We start from the raw sequence: 19,283 nt of genomic DNA, 5'->3' as shown, positions 1-19,283 counted from the left end.
GAATGAGTGAGCGAGGGAGTGTTAGTGTGTGTGTGTGTGTGTCTGTGTGTGTCTGAGTCTCTCTTCTGTCAGCCTCCCGTTGAACTGTATAAAATATTCTTTCAACCCTTTTTTCCGTCTCATTCTTAAAATTCTCTCAACCCTCTCCTCGCCTGTCCAAGACTGTGTGTGTTTTAGTGAGTGTGTGTTAGAGATAGTGTGCGAGTGTGAGAGCTGGTTTTGCATGTATGATTGCTCCAGTCCTGGGTTTCTCGCTGTGTGTCTGATAGTGGTTGCTTGTTCACTTTTAAATCTCCTCTGAAACAACTTCCTTTGCCCCCCCCCCCCCCCATTCCATACATACACAAACACTTAAGCATACACCCATGCACACCCGTGCATGGGCGTGAATACTAAAACAGACCTGGCATGGGCCATTATGCTAATGAACCTAAACAGTCCTTAACAAACCTTTGTTTAAATTATCATGCGGAGAGTTAGAGTAAGAAAACGGAACCAAAGAAGATTTTTGTGTGATACTAAGTTATGATATTTCATTTCTTTAAATCTCTCTCATACTTTCTGTTCTTCCCTCTTTGAAAGCAGTGCATGGTTAAATTATAAAGGGGCTTTAAAGCTAGAGCTGTTCCAGTTAAAAGACTACCTGCCCTCGCCAGGGTTCCTAGCCCTCCATTTTGGATCATTGGCCGTTTCTTTGTCCCGCTCTTCCCTGGATGGAGAGAGAGAGAGAGAGAGAGAGAGAGAGAGAGAGAGAGAGAGAGAGAGAGAGAGAGAGGGGGGGGGGGGGGACAAGACAGAGAGAGAGGGGGGGAGACGAGACAGAGCGAGAGAGAGCGAGAGAGAGAGAGGGGGAGACGAGACAGAGAGCCAGAGAGATAAAGAGAGGGAGAGACAGAGAGAGAGAGAGAGAGATTGAGAGAGGGAGAGAGAGGCAGATCAGATTCCCTTAAGAAACATATTAGACAGGAACATGTGGCACACACACACATAGGGATATATTTTTCTGTGTGTTCACAGTCTGTGTGTTATCTGTGAATAATTTAGATCCATCGATTAGCTGAAATCCACCACACCAACCGTAAACACAGGGGGAAATGTGTGTGTGTGTGTGTGTGTGAGTTTGTGTGTGTGTGTGTGTGTGTGTGTGTGCGCGCGTGTGTGTGGATGTGCACATATCAGCATGTAATATCATGTGTTTTCAGCATCTTAATAGCCCCTGGCTCTGCCAAGCCTATCATTGGGACGACTGTGAACAGGACCAAGCACTAAGCTGTAGGGTGTGCTGAGGTGTGTTGGTCGAGGTACGGTGATGTAAGGGCTTCTCCCAGACGTGGTTCAAGAAGACAGGCCCTGCTGTGCCAAGCTGTGCCAGCCGTCTGCCACTCACCAACGGTAGCCTGAGGTGTTGGGGGTAACGTTCATGATACAATCACAGCTGCTCGCCCTCATTGTTTTACAGCTGATGAATTCAGCAGAAGCACAGTAAGCGTTCTGTAAATGGATCGACAACAACCGGTGCTTTTGTTGTTTTTGTGTGGCTACATAAAAAAATTATATAATGGGCTCTTGCTAGCACAGAAATAATGCTCCTCTTTTCACTTACCCCTATTCACCATTAACCAATGAGCATGTCTGTTTTATCTCTCTTTCTCCTTCTCCTTGTCTCTCGCCTGCTTACAATCAGTGGCTTAAGGCCAAGGTAAGAAACAGTTGACTCTACTTTACTAAGTATTAACTCTGTCTCGCTATCTGCGCTACACAAATTCTTGCTTGGCATCACATTTTGTATTGGGCTATGACGTAAGGGATTAGAATACATATGGTAATGCAGATTAAGGAAGGATTTGCAAATGTGTTTGTATTTCTGTTAGTGAGAAGGAAATATCTTTCTGCCTTCCAACATGTCCTCCTGTCTGTCTGTCTGTCTGTCTGTCTGTCTGTCTGTCTGTCTGTCTGTCTGTCTGTCTGTCTGTCTGTCTGTCTGTCTGCCTGTCTGCCTGTCTGCCTGTCTGTCTATCCCACTTGTTTTATGGTCTTTCCCAGTGTTTTCCCCCAAATCGTGTTCAAACAGCATTCATAAACAAACCCAAAGGGATTTGATGAAATAATCTGCTAAATGACTGAATCACTGTATGTTTAAATGTCTCGTCATGGAAGAATCCTGTAATTGTGGTAAAGATCTGGTCCATCCAGCACACAGACTGTCAGACCCAGCGCACAATAGCAGGTGTTGGGGCTGAAACATTGTCTGTCTGACTGTTATCTGCTGATTCTGTGTTGGTTGTGAGAGAGCTGTAGAGTTCACTCCCTTCTCTCTCCACTTTCTCCTCCTCTCCATCTTAAGCAACAGGGGAACAACGCAGCCGGACGAGGGGGGACGCTGTCCAGGACCAACCCCCCCACACAGAAGCCCCCCAGTCCCCCCATGGCGGGCCGCGGCACCCTGGGGTCAGCACCTACTTTCTACAGTGTTGATGTGTTTGAACACGCTAGCATAGACTCAGTCCATGCTGCATGCTATGCTGACAGGTTTCATCCCAATTATAGCGCATCGCTTCAGAGGGTTAAAAAAAAAATAAAAAAATCAAATTATATTCAGCTGCTTCGAAAGGCCCAATGTTTTCCGCAGTATCGTAAAATGATTGAACGTTGGCCTATTAGGTTTCATAAACCGACACAAATGTATTTCTGATGGTGCCTCTTCTCAGCCGCAGTGCAGCACGGTGTGTTTATGTAGGTAATGGGTGATGGTTTATAAGGAGGTGCTTGGTGCCGGTGGTGCCAAAGCAGTTTGGAGCTCCTTATATGTCCATTGTGTTGGTGGGGTTTGCTTTGTGGGTCAAAAGTCACGCTCATGGTTTGGATACACACAGGTTATGTCCTCATCAATGCTGTGTTTATTTGTGCGTTCAGGAGATCAGGACTTTTGTGAGTCCTCCATACTGCTTTTATTGACATCAATCTCTCTCTCTGTCGTCCTTTATCTCTTCCCTCCATCCAACTTTCACACCCTACCTCGATTCTCCCCTCCCGCCTTCCCCCCTTCTCTTTCTCTCTCTCTCTTTCTCTCTCTCTCCCTCTCCCTCTCTCCCTCCCATCCAGGCGCAACACCCCCTACAAGACCCTGGAGCCAGTAAAGCCCCCTGTGGTGCCTAACGACTACATGACCAGTCCAGCGCGCCTGGGCAGCCAGAACAGCCCCGCACGCACAGCCTCGCTCAACCAAAGGCCCCGCACCCACAGGTAGCTCATTGCTGCCAGCTCGTATGCTAGAAACTATTAACAACCTACATGAGTTCTGCAGGAGGCCCCACACTCACAGTTAGCGAGCTTACATGCTAGCAAAGAGTAAGGATGTAGCTGTTCTCACAGGTCACACAGGTTCAAGTTAAAAGTGCCAGCTACTAGCAACTACTGAAAATATGTACCACAGACTACACGCCTCTAATTGTATGCTTATGTATGATTGTGTATGAATTCTAGAAATATGTTTGCACCAAGTTGTTTGAGAGATCTCCTTGGAGAGAATATGTCAGTTAACTCACCAGTGAGAAAAGCCAACTCTGCGGGCACGCTGACAGAGATGTCAAAATTAAACACACATTAGGAGAGCAGGAAACGCAGGAAATTTTCATTTGTCAGCGGCAGTCGTGTATTAAAGATCCCATGGCATGAAAATTTCACTTTTTGAGGTTTTCTAACATTAATAGGAGTTCCCCTAGCCTACCTATGCTGCCCCAGTAGCTAGAAATTTCGTTTGGTGTAAAACGAGCACTAGGCATTCTGCTCCGCCTTTGAAAAAACGAAGCTCAGACGCGCCGTTTTGAATTTCCCCGTATGTCGTCATAAGGGGAGATGCCACCTCCCCTTTCTCTGCCTTGCCAGCCCAGAGAATTTGGCCCGTCAGTGAGCTACGACCGGGCAAGTGCCACATGCGTGTGTGTGTGTGTATGTGTGTGTGATTAAACCCACTGTAACGCAAGTGTTGTACACTTCTTTGTTATTTGGATAACCCTTCTGCTGTTGGTGTTATGGCGCATAACACTTCGGACTCTCGTCTCTGGTATTTCCATAACGAGACTCGTAGTGGGGGTTATCTCAGCCATGGTTGAGAAGGAATTTGGGGAAAGGAACTTTGGCCTTGACTTCCTGAAGTACATCAACCAAGACCCTAACCCAACCCGTGATTGTCTCCCGCTTGAGCCCCGCTTCCCGCTGCCTGCTGCCGGGGGACCACCACCTCGGCGCTGCCCATTGCAGGAGGCGGTGGTGCCTAAGCGCTGCCCGCTGCCGAGGCGATGGTCCCTGGGCAGCGAGGCTCCGGCGGAAGACAATCGCGGTCAACAATCGCAAGCAACACTCCCTTTCTCCTCCATGTCGCGGTTCAGTCTACTTCAGATTGATGTGGACGTGGAACAACCAGAGACGTCGGAGAACCCGACGCAGTCGTTTGAGATTCATAATATCGTCTGGAGGCGCACACAGCTTTTGGCCATGATAATATATATTATATGATATAGATATATTATCTGTGTATAATATGATATTATTTAGATATAGAGCTGAAGGACTCCCGCCGGAGCACCCGGAGTGTTCTAGAATATTCACAGAACACGGCCAAATGCTGTGTGGGCCTCGCCATTGCAATAAATCCACTGTAAACAGAGTGCATGGTACCGTGGCCACAAGCTGCTTAGGGCCACACCTGCAACCTCCTCTTTGACCCGCCTCTCTCCCCCTCATTTGCATTAAAGCTAACGACACCGAAACGTCGCGTTTGGGTAAAGCTCAATGTGCGACTAGCTCGTAGTGGCTGTAATTCTGCAACACGGCTGAATTTCTTACTCCCTGTCTCTCTCTCTCCCTGTCTCTCCCTCCCTCCCTGTGTCCCTCCCTCTGTCTCTCTCTCTCCCTGTCTCCCTCCCTCCCTGTCTCTCCCCCTCCCTGTCTCCCCCTCCCTGTCTCTCCCTCCCTCCCTGTGTCCCTCCCTCTCTCCCTGTCTCCCTCCCTCCCTGTCTCTCCCCCTCCCTGTCTCCCCCTCCCTGTCTCTCCCTCCCTCCCTGTGTCCCTCCCTCTGTCTCTCTCTCTCCCTGCCTATCCCCCTCCCTGTCTCCCCCTCCCTGTCTCTCCCTCCCTCCCTGTGTCTGTAGTGGCAGCAGTGGGGGGAGTGGCAGCAGGGAGAACAGCGGCAGCAGCAGCGTTGGCATTCCTCTGGCGGTTCCCACTCCCTCCCCCCCCAGCATGGGCCAAGGTAAGGCTGGATTTCATGTGTTCCCCTCTCAGGTTAACCTGTCAGAATATGTTTACCCTGTTGAAATGATCCATGTCATTTGACTGTGATGGAGATGATGAGTCGATTATTACAGTAGCATTAATCCAGGCAGCCACCACCCCCCAACTCCACGGCCCTCCCAATCACTGTATTGGATTACGACTAGAGTACCATGGGTAACCTTTGAAATGGGTTCTGAGGACACAATTCTATAATTTGACTGAGAAAGTGGAGTTTTCCTCCTTAACATTATTATTATAATTATATTAATGTAGTCCCCCACCATCGAGGCACACCATTACCGTGGAGGCATATCACTTCCATCATTTTGGGAATTCTAAAGCTAATGAATGTTGTCCATAAAAATGTAAACACCATGGAATTCATAGCATTTGAATATTAATAATATAATACTTTGAAAACAAGGTCATCTGAATGTATTTGTTCTGAATTCACCTCTTTGTAATTCAAACATGGCATTTGAAAAAAACAAACACGATATCAAATATATATATATTCATATAAATATATATTCACACAAATTCAGATACAAAAATGGAATTTGTAGATATTCCAGAAGCAATATTCATTACTAATATTCAAGTGATCAAAATACGACCAGAAAATTCAAGCAATAGGAATCAGCAATCGAGACAGAACGCATCGAACCGACTGCTGCCTATAGAGTCAGTCAGTCATGGGATCAGAGAAAACTGCTTGAGAATTAAACCCAACGATTGCCAGCAGGGAACGACAGGCTCCAGTAAACGGTCCGGTTCGTGTCAGTTATGATGAACATTCAAAACTCGGAGCATAATAAACACGGGGTTTCTCATCACACAACAGATATGATCACTTTCAGTCTCGATTGCTTTGGCCTGTCCTTGAAATGCCCTGCTTCTTTTGGCTTGAACCTTTCAGGTCGTTATTTTGAACACGCTGATGTTTAGGGAATTTTAGCAGACGCTTTTATCGTAAGCGAGGTACAACGGTTAATGCACACATCCACACACCGACGGTATCGGGATCACTCAGGGACACCTTGACGCATTTGTATCGGAATGAGTGGACATTGAATTATTTTTTTTGTAATTGTGTTTTAAATGGTACAAATGGAAAGGCCATGTTTGAATTTTCGTAAAGTGAATTCAAAAAATTTCGAATGAAATTCAATGTTGCAAATTCAAGGCTATTTACATTTTCTCATGCACATTTTCTTATCCCCCCCCCCCCCCCCCCACAGTGGCCCCTGTTTCCACGGCAGTGCCCCAGGGGCCCGGCTTGGGCCCCATCCCCATGTCCCAGTTCGGCACCATCTCGCGCCAGGTGTCTCGCCACAACTCGTCCTCCACCACCTCCTCCGCCTCCATGGTGTCAGCCACGGGCACCTACCGCCGCGCCCCCTCCCTCAACTCCCAGTTCTCCATCTCCCAGCAGCCCCACCTCAACGGAGGCCCCGTCTACCCCCCCAACCCAGGTAACCCGGGTAACCCAGGGCTGTGTGGGGGGGGGTCGTCGTGAGAGTGGGGGGGGCAAGAGAGAGAGAGGGGAGAGAGAGAGATAGGGGGGCAAGAGAGGGGAGAGAGAGAGAGATAGGGGGGGCAAGAGAGCGGAGAGAGAGAGAGATAGGGGGGCAAGAGAGGGGAGAGAGAGAGAGATAGGGGGGCAAGAGAGGGAAGAGAGAGAGAGATAGGGGGGCAAGAGAGAGAGAGAGAGAGGGGGGGAGAGAGAGAGAGATAGGGGGGCAAGAGAGAGAGAGAGAGAGGGGGGAGAGAGAGAGAGATAGGGGGGCAAGAGAGAGAGAGAGGGGAGAGAGAGAGAGAGAGGGGAGAGAGAGAGAGAGAGAGAGGGGAGAGAGAGAGAGATAGGGGGGCAAGAGAGAGAGAGGGGGTAGGGAGAGAGAGAAAGAGTCCTAGGCCCACACTATTACTGCATTACAATAAATAGATAGATAGATAGTTAAGTAGGCAGACAGAAAGACAGACGCATACACAGACAGACCAACATATAGATAGATTGAATGCATCGAATGTTTCACAGCAAAACAGCACTGGGAATCATCGTGATGAATAATCCTTCCATTACACCGTATCAGTGCACGATGTGCTGTGCGACAATGCAGAGAGGGGACCTGTTTAACATTCTACATGCTGATCAGGAGCCAGCATGGGGCTCTCTTGTGAGTCAGAGCACTTCCCTCCATGCTGCCTCCACCACAGTGCATTTAGACAGGGTTTAGCTCTTCGTGTTTAGATTGTCTTCTGAAGAGGTGTGGTGAATCATAACGATGGAGCATCAAGCTGTTGGTTTCAGGTTGTCTCTCTATGCAATGCTGCCTGCACTGCCTGCGAGGGAGACAGCTTCACTGTTAAACATCACTTGGAGAAGCTCTGTGAGTCAGTGGTGAATAGGGAATTATGGGATAGACAAGAGCCTCAATGTGTCTTCCTACATGTTACTGTTTCACTCACACACACACACTCACACACGTTAACTCTCTTACATACACGTTGATTTGTTCTCAAAGATTCTGACACTTCGCTGCATCATTTGCGCACGCACACACAGAAGAGGACACGCAACCATACCTACAGACTCAGGCATTCACTAGATGAGGGGGACATGAGGACCTATGAACACTAGTGTGTGTGTCTGTCTTTGTATGTACGTGTGTGTACATGCACATGTAACCATGTGTGCAAGTGTGTGTGCTTGTGTGCGTGGGTGCATATGTACGTGTGTGCATGCAAACGTGTGTGTGTGTGTGTGTGTGTGTGTGTGTGTGTGTTTGTGTTTTTGTATGCTTGTGATGCCCATGATGCAACTTCATGCAAACATAGCCCAGACGTTCCAAACCTTTCTAACAGAAACCACCAAGTAGACAGTGAAAGATGAGCATACATCTGGGCCTGAGGTGGAGGTGGTGAGTGCTGGGACACTTGGGAAGCCCTTCTGGAATGTGTGCATGAGAGTGTGTAAGCGGACTGACAGGTTATCAGCAATGTTCAGGGGGAGCCTTCAAGGACTGCTGCATGAGATGCAGTTCATCACCTCAAGCAGACACAGCCTGTATGGATGCCGTCACCTCAGCGCTATATACCTGTCTACCTCAGCCTACCACAGACACACACAAGCAAGAGAAGACACACATAAACGCACACACAAAGACACACATGCACACACACACACACAGACACACGTTTACAGCTACTCTAAACAATGGCCACTTTCCAAAAAGGCCTCTTGGTTTGTTTGAAGGAGATGGATCAACTCATTGTAAACCCCTGGCAGAACAGAACAAAAACATTATACTCTATCTCTCACACACACACACACACACACACACACACACACACACACACACACACACACACACACACACACACACACACACACACACACACACACACACACACACACACACACACACACACACACACACACACACACACACACACACACACACACATTACTGTCCCTCTGAGATATGTCTCCTTTCGAAAGGGCCCAATGTTTAAACGTGGCAGTGTACACCCAGATGGATGATGGATGGAACAGTCAACCAGTTGGTACGGTCCCCTGGGGTAGCCTGCTAGGCTGATCGATCCATTAAGCATTCCTCTGGGTGGTCACTGCTACTCGTGACGTCACTAGCAGGTCGATTTTTAAGCGGCTTGTTATGGCAAAACAGCACCACACCTGGTGTCAAAGTAGGGGGGTTTAATGCAACCAAGCAGCTCTCAGCTGCGGCCCTCTGCTGTAGCATCTCTGTGAGGTAAGGGGTCATACCCAGGCCACCAGCCACACCCTGAGAGCTACACAGCACAAGCTGGGGCTTGAGGATTGATGGAGTGTACCAAAGTTAATAACCTAGCATAGCCCAGCCATCACATAAGCTTCCACTACAAAAATATCTTTGGGAAACAGATGTTAAATTCATTACAGCAAATAAATCAGAATACAATTACACTGTATACGATTACATATCATTTGAGTACATGATATGAAATCTGACATGACCTATCATGAAATAATTATTCTAATGTGACTAATTATAGCCCTCAGTCCCCTGGTCCCAGTCCCACTAAAGGCTGCTGGTACCAGGAGAAGGGGCGAGGGAGCTATAGCCTTCTTCTTCAGTCCCCTGGTCACAGTCCCACTAAAGGCTGCTGGTACCAGGAGGAATGCATCATGCTTGCAGGTGTCGTACAGATTTGCTTTGCTTACACAAGTCTTTTTGTTTGTTTGTCCTTCCTTCTACCTCTTACACTCTCCCTCCTCCTCCACCTCAATTTTGCCCCCACACCTTCCTCCCGCTCCCTCGCTCTCTCTCCTCTTCATCCACTGCTCTCTCGCCCGCCGGTGCGTGTGTTGGGTGACGCTGCTTCAGTTGCTGTGGCTCCTCCCCCTCCTCCCATGGTGCAGTTGACTCCCCAGATCCCCCTGACTGGTTTTGTGGCCCGCATGCAGGAGAGCAGTAAGTACCACACACACACACACACACACACACACACACACACCTGAGACACACACACACACACACCGGAAGCCCCATCCACACCGATTTTTTTTGTTGGTGAAAACACCATTCAGAAAGATCCGTGTCCGTGTTCGGATTCTTGTGTACGCTAAATACGCAAAAAAGTTTAAAAGCTGCATCCTCCGCCTGTCTTCTCTTTTATTGTTGGAGAACCAGCGCCACACAGTGGCCTTGAATATGTACTACAGCGTTTCTACAGCTAGATGCGTTTTCGCAATGAGTCCGTCTTTACGTAGATATTCCTGAAACGCTTCAATGGAAAACGGAGGGGAAAAGATAGTTTTCACCAGTGTGGACGGGGCCTGAGATACACAAACACACAAAATTGAGACAAACACACACACACACCTGATACACACACACACACCTGAGACACACACACACACACCTGAGAAACACACGCATACCTGAGACACAAACACCTGAGACACACACATACACACCTGAGACACATACACCTGAGACGTACACACATACCTGAGACACACACACACACACACACCTGAGACACACAAACCTGAGACACACACACACCTGAGACACACACACACAACTGAGACACACAAACCTGAGACACACACACACCTGAGACACACAGGATCGTTCAATGCTTGGCTCCCACTACTTTATTTTGCTCATAGAAATAAGGGGTTGCTGCAAGCGGTAATGGTAATAGTTTTAGCAGGGTTTTAATGAGCATATTAACAACTACTTCAATGATAAAACAAGGCCAAATGAAACAAAACGCCCTACCTACTAATACTAACAGGCCGGTCATTTAATGAACATTAACAGGTAGCGTGTTCTTTCTGTCATGGTGGTTCGTCCTGAACAATAGCGCCTGTGTGCTTCTTCTTCCAGTGTATAGCATGAGTCCTGCTTTGCACACTCACGCATGCAAGAACACACACGCACTCACAGACACACAGGCATTGTCATATACCTACACACTCACTGATGTAGTGTACAAGCAAACACTTTTGTTTCTATGCACAGTGTTTAACACACGTACAACATCTGCATAAAAGGCGGATTTAAATGCATCCCAAACACATGAACGCATGAACCTTGGCGGGTCAGGGGGCAGGGGAGGGGAGGGGCCAGATGGAGTCTGTCTGGACCGTTCTTCTCCAATACACACACACACACTCACTCACACACACTCACTCACACACACACACACACACACACACACACACACACACACACACACACACACACACACACACACACACACACACACACACACACACACACACACACACACACACACTCACCCTTACACGCTACCGCCACACCCTTCTGTCCGAGTAATCATTTGAGGCAACGTAGCCCCCCACATAAACACGCAGACAAACTCATACGCACACCCACGCACACACACATACACACACACACACACACACACATACACCCCTACACCCCCCCCCCCACACACACACACACACACATTGCTCCCGCCTGTGCACACAAACACGCCTCTGAAGTCGTGTCTGTTGCCATGGTGAAAGAGAATGGGCTCACTGCTGACAAGTGTGACCCGATGGTTGTGATACACCTCTGTCTCACATACACCATCTCACACAACATTGCACAAGGTTTCTATCTAAATCTTATTCGTCTCAGTCTCTCAGTCTCTCTGTCTCTGTCTCTCTCTCTCTCTCTCTCTCTCTCTCTCTCTCTCTCTCTGTCTCTCTCGCTATCTCTCTCTCTCTCTCTCTCTCTCTCTCTTTTTCTCTCTCTCTCTTTCTCTCTCTCTCTTTCTCCCTCGCTCCCTCACTCTCTCTCTCTCTCTCTCTCTCTCTCTCTCTCTCTCTCTCTCTCTCTCTCTCTCTCTCTCTTTCTCTCTCTCGCTCTCTCTCTCCCGCTTTCTCTATCTCTCCCCGTCTCTCTCCGTTACTCCCTCTTTGTCTCTGTCTTTGCATCTATATCTCTGACTCACTGTCTACCACACAGTCTCAATATATATGTTACCTTTTCATATTAGTTTATTGAGTCATATTTCTCTCTTTCTCTACCTCTCTCTCATTATCTGTTTCTCTCTATCCATCTTTCTATCACCTTATGTCACCTGTCGATACGGTTTAGAGTAGTACTCTGTAGTTGCTATGTCTTTTTGGATTACTTAAACTTATCCTCGCAGCCAACAGTTAAAATGTCAAATTGGACATATGCAGATGTAAACCGAGATACGGCCATGTGATTGGACAATCGACATTCAGTGAGTACTGGCGGTCCGTACAGACTCCAGCTGGAGTTTAGTTTCCCGGTTTTAATCATTTCCGTACTGATGTCCCACCAGCAGCCACTAGAGGGTGGGTGGGGTGGGGCCATGCGTTGCCACGCCAGAGGCCGCCCGTTTGGTGGGTCTGACGGTAGCAGAAACGGTAAACCTCCCACACACCATAGGTTCCAACCTGTTTTAATATCCAACGCAGCTACACAGGTAAAAACTGTTCATGACAAGAGCAATAAAGCCATAAAACGTCTTCACAGGCAATGTGTTGAGTTCATGGTATTAAGTTAACATCAGATCTACAGGAAGACATGAGAGGAAGTACACATTTGTGTGTGTGTGTGCGTGTGTGTTGGTTCGTGTGCCGCCTCTGGGTGCTGCGAGGGAGCATAACCTGATAAATCACATGGCTGCCCTCTAGTGGACAATTGAGACATTGCTTGTTTTATACAGCGAAAGATTAGTAGTCCACCTTTTCTGTCAGCATTCATGGAAATGTGTTGCATTTCATGTTTGTGTATATGAATACGGTGAATGAACGGACATACTAAATACTATGTTTATTTCACAAAAATATATTTGATGATTCCACATTGTGTAATAATTGTAACAGTTAGGAAAGTTACATAAGTATTGTATTAGAAACATGGAAGGACACCTTTAAAGGTGTTCTGAAACGTAACACTAGTCGCCTTACTCGACACTAAGCCAATACTAGTGTTCTTACCTCTCTCTCTCTCTCCCCTCTCCCCTCCCCCCTAACCCCCCTCCCCTCTCTCTCCTCTCTCTCCCCCCTCCCCTCTCCTCTCTCCCCCCTCCCCTTTCCCCTCACCCCCCCGCTCTCTCCCCTCTCTCCTCTCCCCCCTCTCTCTCCCCTCTCTCTCTCCCCCCTCTCTCTCCCCTCTCTCTCTCCTCTCCCCCCTCCCCTCTCCCCTCTCCCCACCTCCTTCACCCCCCCCTCTCCCCTCTCTCTCTCTCCCCCCTCCCCCCTCTCCCTTCTCCCCTTACCCCCCCTCTCCCCTCTCTCTCTCCCCTCCCCTCTCACCTCTCTCTCCCCCCTCCCCTCCCCTCTCCCCTCCCCTCTTCCCTCTTTCATCTCCCCTCTGCCCCCCCTCCCCTCCCCTCACCCCCCCCCCCCTCTCTCTCCCCTCTCCCCTCTCCTCTCCCCACAGTAACAGACAGCCCGGCCCCGCCGCCCCCCCCCTCCCCCGGTGGACATGGCCCTGTTCGAGGAGCCCTCGCCCCCCCCACCCCCCCCGCCCGTGGACTACGAGGAGGAGGAGGCGGAGGCGGCCGTGGTGCACTACAACGACCCCTACGCCGACGGAGACCCTCAGTGGGCCCCCAAGGTCTACCTGGAGAAAGGTGAGGGTGTGTGTGTGTCGGTCAGTGTGTTTGTATGTGTGTTCTTTTTTGTGTATGTTTGTGTTTGTGTGTGTATAGGGGGAGGAGTGACCTTATCCATTAAGATCTAGCAGCTCATGTGCTTTGACTCCCAGCATAAGGTTTGATCCCATCCAATAGGCCGGCCCTCTTCAGCTAGGCACAGCTCACGCAGGAGCCTCATTTATTGCTTATAGTAATACTATTTATTGTTAACTGTTCAAAGAGGTAGCACTACAACTGGCGACAAACACTTCCACACGACTCAACACAAGCGCAAGCGATGTCTGGATCCATCGAGGTCAGCTTCAGTCTCTTCCTTTTGGTTGCAAAAGGAAGGAGAATGCACAGGACCTTGTCCTAAAGCGCAGGGTAATCGCTGTGTTGTTAGATGCAAAAGTCCAACAAGGACTGCCTTCATATCGGCAGAACTGTTGTCTGGGCAGGACAAGGTGCGCCATCATGTCCCTAACTCTATCATCAAGGGTCAGGTCGTTGTGAGACAGCAACCTCTCGGGGAAAGCTGAAACGCCACCTGCCTTGACTTTAAGTTTGAAAAAGACATTGAGACATTGATGGTGGGTCGCTTTATTCCCAAATTCAGTTGTTTTGAACCAGAGAAAAGGTCTCAGAGTATGCCAGTTGACTGAGCTACACGGTATTTTCAAAATTTTCGTCATAGCCCTGTCATAGCCCTGTCGTAGCCCTGTCGTAGCCCTGTCATAGCCCTGTCATAGCCCTGTCGTAGCCCTGCCCTGTCATAGCCCTGTCATAGCCTTGTCATAGCCCTGTCGTAGCCCTGCCCTGTCATAGTCCTGTCATAGCCCTGTCATAACTAGAGGTGCACCGAAAATTCGGCAACCGAAAAAATTCGGCCGAAAACGCAAAAAAAGACACATTCGGCTTTCGGCCGAAAGCCAAATGAGTGGCCGAATCGGAGGCCGAAAGTGGTGGTGACGCAAAATTATACAATCTTGTCTGATTACACAAGCAAGGAGCAGGCCACCTATACGATCTCAAAATAGTAAAATGTAACAATTACGCCACCCCCTCTAGCTTTTTATAGGTTGTGAGTTCTTTTGTTTATCTCGCCATGAACCGCGGGAATGTTTAATCTAACGTTCGTAAACTAGTGAAAAGGTTAATTGAAGCGGCGGAGAGAGTAATTTGTTCAGCTAAATCTCTCCTTAAGCACGGATCACAGAGTTCATTCTTAAGCAGATATAATATGGCATCGTTTGTAGCCTGAACGATACATTCAAAGTTTCACGGGAAGATTGATGAGCAAGAAACATGCACCGGCACAAACAGGCTTCTCCAAGATGGAGAATATGGTTGTGTGGTTATTGATTACTTAAATATGTTTTAAAATATACATTCACTCCTATATCTGATTATGTTATTTCCAACTGACTGGTTCCTTATATTGTATCTATTTAATGTAGCTCAATCTAGGGCTGCAACAACGAATCGATAAAATCGATAGAAATCGATTACTAAATGCGTTGGCAACAAATTTGGTCGTCGATTCGTTGTGTCGCGCGATTAATAAGTTACTCATAGGCGCAGCACTGTTTACAGCCAGCCGCCGACAGGTTGGCTGTGTCCAACCGAAAACTCTGTCAGCTACTGCTGCTGCAGAGTGCAGACGTTGTGCCGACGGGCTCGGAGTCGGCACCGCGTGCATCAACAGTCATTCAAAGCAGCTGTAGTAATCACACAACCGGGCGGTGTAGAAAGTCCCGTCAGTTAAAAATAGTAATGGAGTTTTTAAATCCATGTTAAAATCGACAGGATATAGAGCTAGCTAGCTTAAAAAAATAAACTAACCAATAGTCGCAAACAGTGTCAAATGTGATGTGTTCAGGTTGGCTCAGTAATATGATTGATGCGTTCAAATGCAGCAGTAAAAAAAAAATAAGAATTGAGATTTTGGTGAAAACTTGTTTTCCCAGTAATATAAAATAGGGTTAGGACATATGCTTAGGACACTGATAATTTGTTATATTGCATGTTTATGCATTTGTTTGTGTTGGAAGGCTTTTGAAATGTGTTGTAATTATTGTTGTTGTTTAGAAATCAATTTACAGAGACTTTACACTTAATAAAGACAAAAAACAGTTAATATTGTGAAGCCAAGTTTAAGAAAAAAGAGGGGGGTAGAGAGATGAAAAGGGTAGAAAAGAAGATGAAAGGAAAGGACAGAGGGGTTTGGGGGGGGGCTCAATTGTTCTCAAAACCGCAATACAAATTCAGGGTGATGTGTTTTTCTCCAACATTTGAAGATTTCAAATAAACATTTTTCCTTGAAAAACATGTCTAAACATTTATTGTAAGCAGTAGATTTAAGCAATATTTAAAAATAGTGTTTTGACAACTTTAAACGGAACCGTCATTTTCGGTTTCGGTTTCTGTATTCGGCCAAGCGATTAATTATTTTTCGGTTTCGGTTTCGGCCACACATTTTCATTTCGGTGCATCTCTAGTCATAACCCTGTCATAGCCCTGTCATAGCCCTGTCGTAGCCCTGTCGTAGCCCTGTCGTAGCCCTGCCGTAGCCCTGCCGTAGCCCTGTCGTAGCCCTGTCGTAGCCCTGTCGTAGCCCTGTCGTAGCCCTGTCGTAGCCCTGCCGTAGCCCTGTCGTAGCACTGTCGTAGCCCTGTCGTAGCCCTGTCGTAGCCCTGTCGTAGCCCTGTCGTAGCCCTGTCGTAGCCCTGTCGTAGTCCTGTCATAGCCCAGTCATAGCCCTGTCATAGCATCATATTAGCCCTGGCCATCCGTCAGACTCCAACACACGTGGAGGCCGTTCTCTTGGTCAAATGCGTCCAGGAGCTGGACTATGTGCTGGGCTGTATTTCTGGTCTGCAGTGATTGACAGGACTCTTAGTCCTCCTGGGCTGCCCCATCATATTCATATCTGACGTAAACAAGCAAATGAACCTCAGAAGTCTCATCCAGCTGGATGGAATAATAGGGACTTTTAATGCAACAAAAAGAAAGTGTTTAACCTAGAGGTTGCGCTAGACTTCATTGTCCGTCATTTTGACGGACAGGGTCGTAAAAAATCTGTCATTGTCCATTATTATCTGTCATTTTATTTTAACTTTTAAATGGTAATATAGGCCTAGGCCTAAGCTATAATGCTTATATTCAATAGCCTCACTTGTTTTTATTGACTTATTTTCATTAAAAAAAATAATTCACAGAACAAGAGTGTTTCAATAATAATTAATAATTTATTTATGCATTTCTTTCTGACGGTGAGAACTCGATTTTTCCGCTTTTAAAACATTGCGGCTGTTGTGCCTTAACATAGAACGATGTATGGGCTGTAATGGGCTAATTTTTTTTAAAGACAATTATAGTGAAAATTAACAGTCCACTTATAATTCTTGGTAATCTTCTGTAGGCAGCTCAAACTTTCCTTCTTGCCCGCATGGATTTGAAAAGTGTGCTTGCTTGCTTGAAATCAAACGTTCGATGGATACTGCTGCCGAGGCGATTGTCATTAGATGCTGCGTCTTTGCCTCCGACAGACGACTTCTCGTGGCGGTTTTTATGTTATTTTGAAGGCTGAATCAGCGCTCAGCTGCAACACTTGACACTGGGATAACCAGCGCCACTTCAGCCAGCGCTCTAAAATCGGGAAACATTTCCCCTAGCGAAGTGATGAGCAGCCGACAGGAGCCCCTGAACGAGGGATTTCCCGACCCTGCCAGCACTCTCTTCATCGGGAGAAAATCCCTCTGCATGCGGTCATTCTCAACCAGTGGTGCAGCTGCACCCCGCGGTGACCCGTAGTGGGCACAGACGCGCTCCAATGCCTCTAGTCCGTGGGTCTTCAACGCGCTGTCAGCTGTAGGATAGTGCGAGGCGTTGAGCACGGCCGTAACTTTGGCTCAGTTTGAAAGTTGGTGTCGGCAATGAAGCTTATGTAGAGTAAGAAAAGTCACAACTTGCCTGTTACTTCAATTGTGATTTTTATTCTTATGTTTATTATTGGTAATGGTCATTGTAAAATCCGTCAAAACGACGGACTGCCTTCAGATTTTTCCGTCATAGTTAAAAAATATCCGTCAATGACGGACATTTGTCGGTTAACGCGACCTCTGGTTTAACCGTCTGGCAGCCTTCTCGAAACAGATGATGTGGGTCATCTCGCTGGCGAATGGCGGACACAACTGTGTGTGGCCTATCAGCCTTCGCCATGTGGAGGCTGGCCCCCTACGAAGCCTCCTGTGCTTTGGCTAGTGTGTCTCTCAGCACTGCGTGTTTGTTTATAAGATGACGTTTGAGAGGCGATGGTTTCATGGATTGATTGCTCAGGACATCACCACATACCACGGCCTGGGCTCTCCCTCCGTCCCGCTGCGCCTCCACTGGTCTGCTGAGCCTCCACTGGTCTACTGAGCCTCCACTGGTCTGCTGAAGCAGCCTTGGCGACCGTGCTCGGTTCACTGTAGGGGTGTAACGATACATCGATGTAGATCGATACATCGATTGATTGGCGAACGATCCAACTGCATCGATGCAACGGCCAAACATCGATGCATATCGCAGTATTACACCCTTTTATTATTATATATCTCCTTTCGCGGGTGTTTGTGAAACTATTTCTGCGCAAAGCGCCAAGCCGCTCGTATCCATTCACCGGTTAAACGAGGCAACAGCGAGCACACGTGTGAGCGCGAGGATGTCTAGTTTTCTGTTTGTGTTGCCAGATTGGGCATATGTCCTGTTTTTCCAGCCTAACGTGATTAAAAGTAGCCAAATCGGGCTGAAAAATGTGCCCAATCTGGCAACACGGACGGCGTATCTTATCAGCCAAGATGATTCCGAGGGATGTTTTGTTTTTAGAAGAAAACTATCCACACAGATAGGTTGGGAATGGTCTACGTTCAAAATGAAAGATCATTACAGGCTTTTTAATTTAAGCCATAAAAAACCTTTGGCACTTAAATGCAATTATGTGGCACTTTATTATTTGTATTAAAAATTGATTTTTTTGTTTTAAATATCCGGAAGAGCAAAGAAATAAAATGATGAAATTATGATTAAGTTGATGTGAGTTGATGTGATTGTAAGAGGTTGTGTTAAATGGGCATATGATATCGTCTCATATCGATCGCATGCCCCTGAATCGAAATCGTATCGCGGCAGACTTTTGATATCGGCAAATATCGTATCGTTGTCCAATGAATCGATATAATATCGTATCGTGATGAAACCAGAGATTTACACCCCTAGTTCACTGTCGTCCATTTAGAAGTGTTCTCCTCCTGATCCATGCTTCTCCTCCAAATAGCTCCCGTTTGGAGCCACGATCGCAGTGTTTTTGAACCTTTCATAATTTTATCGCTTCTATCCTGCCGTCACATTTCAGCTTGTAATCGTGGATTGTGGATGTTTGTCGGCGTAATTACCTGAACACGTAACAGGCTGATGTTGAAACAAGAATTTAACAGGGAAGGGAAGACTTATATTAAATTCCATTATTCCAAGATCTCATTGTTACGCTATTGTCATTTGTAGTGGTATCTTGATAGTATTTTTTCCTCCTCACACCACTAGTTGACGCACTTGTACCACCAGTGGTTCTCGTACCATAATTTTTATCTCTCTCTCCCCTTCTCTCTTTCTCTCTGTCTCTGTCTCTCTCTCTGTCTCTCTCTCTCTCTCTCTCTCTCTCTCTCTCTCTCTCTCTCTCTCTCTCTCTCTCTCTCTCTCTCTCTCTCTCTCCCTCCCTCTCTCTCCCTCTCCCTCTCCCTCTCTCTCTCTCTCTCTCTCTCTGTCTGTCTGTCTGTCTGTCTGTCTGTCTGTCTGTCTGTCTGTCTGTCTGTCTGTCTGTCTGT

General features: G+C 47.4%; 1 protein-coding gene across 1 annotated transcript in view; it reads left to right on the top strand.

Moving 5' to 3' along the window:
* LOC115548918 (abl interactor 1-like) overlaps positions 1-19,283 on the top strand; it is a 34,639-nt gene that overhangs the window by 11,990 nt on the left and 3,366 nt on the right. The window contains 8 exon segments of the mRNA XM_030363846.1: positions 1,685-1,699; positions 2,345-2,448; positions 3,103-3,243; positions 5,151-5,251; positions 6,516-6,749; positions 9,663-9,749; positions 13,221-13,243; positions 13,245-13,413. Of these exon segments, the coding sequence (XP_030219706.1) occupies positions 1,685-1,699; positions 2,345-2,448; positions 3,103-3,243; positions 5,151-5,251; positions 6,516-6,749; positions 9,663-9,749; positions 13,221-13,243; positions 13,245-13,413 (874 nt within the window).

This window comes from Gadus morhua, chromosome 8 (assembly GCF_902167405.1).
Source record: "Gadus morhua chromosome 8, gadMor3.0, whole genome shotgun sequence".
In the NCBI taxonomy this organism is placed as follows: Eukaryota; Metazoa; Chordata; class Actinopteri; order Gadiformes; family Gadidae; genus Gadus; species Gadus morhua.
This window is presented reverse-complemented; position numbering and strand designations above follow the sequence as displayed.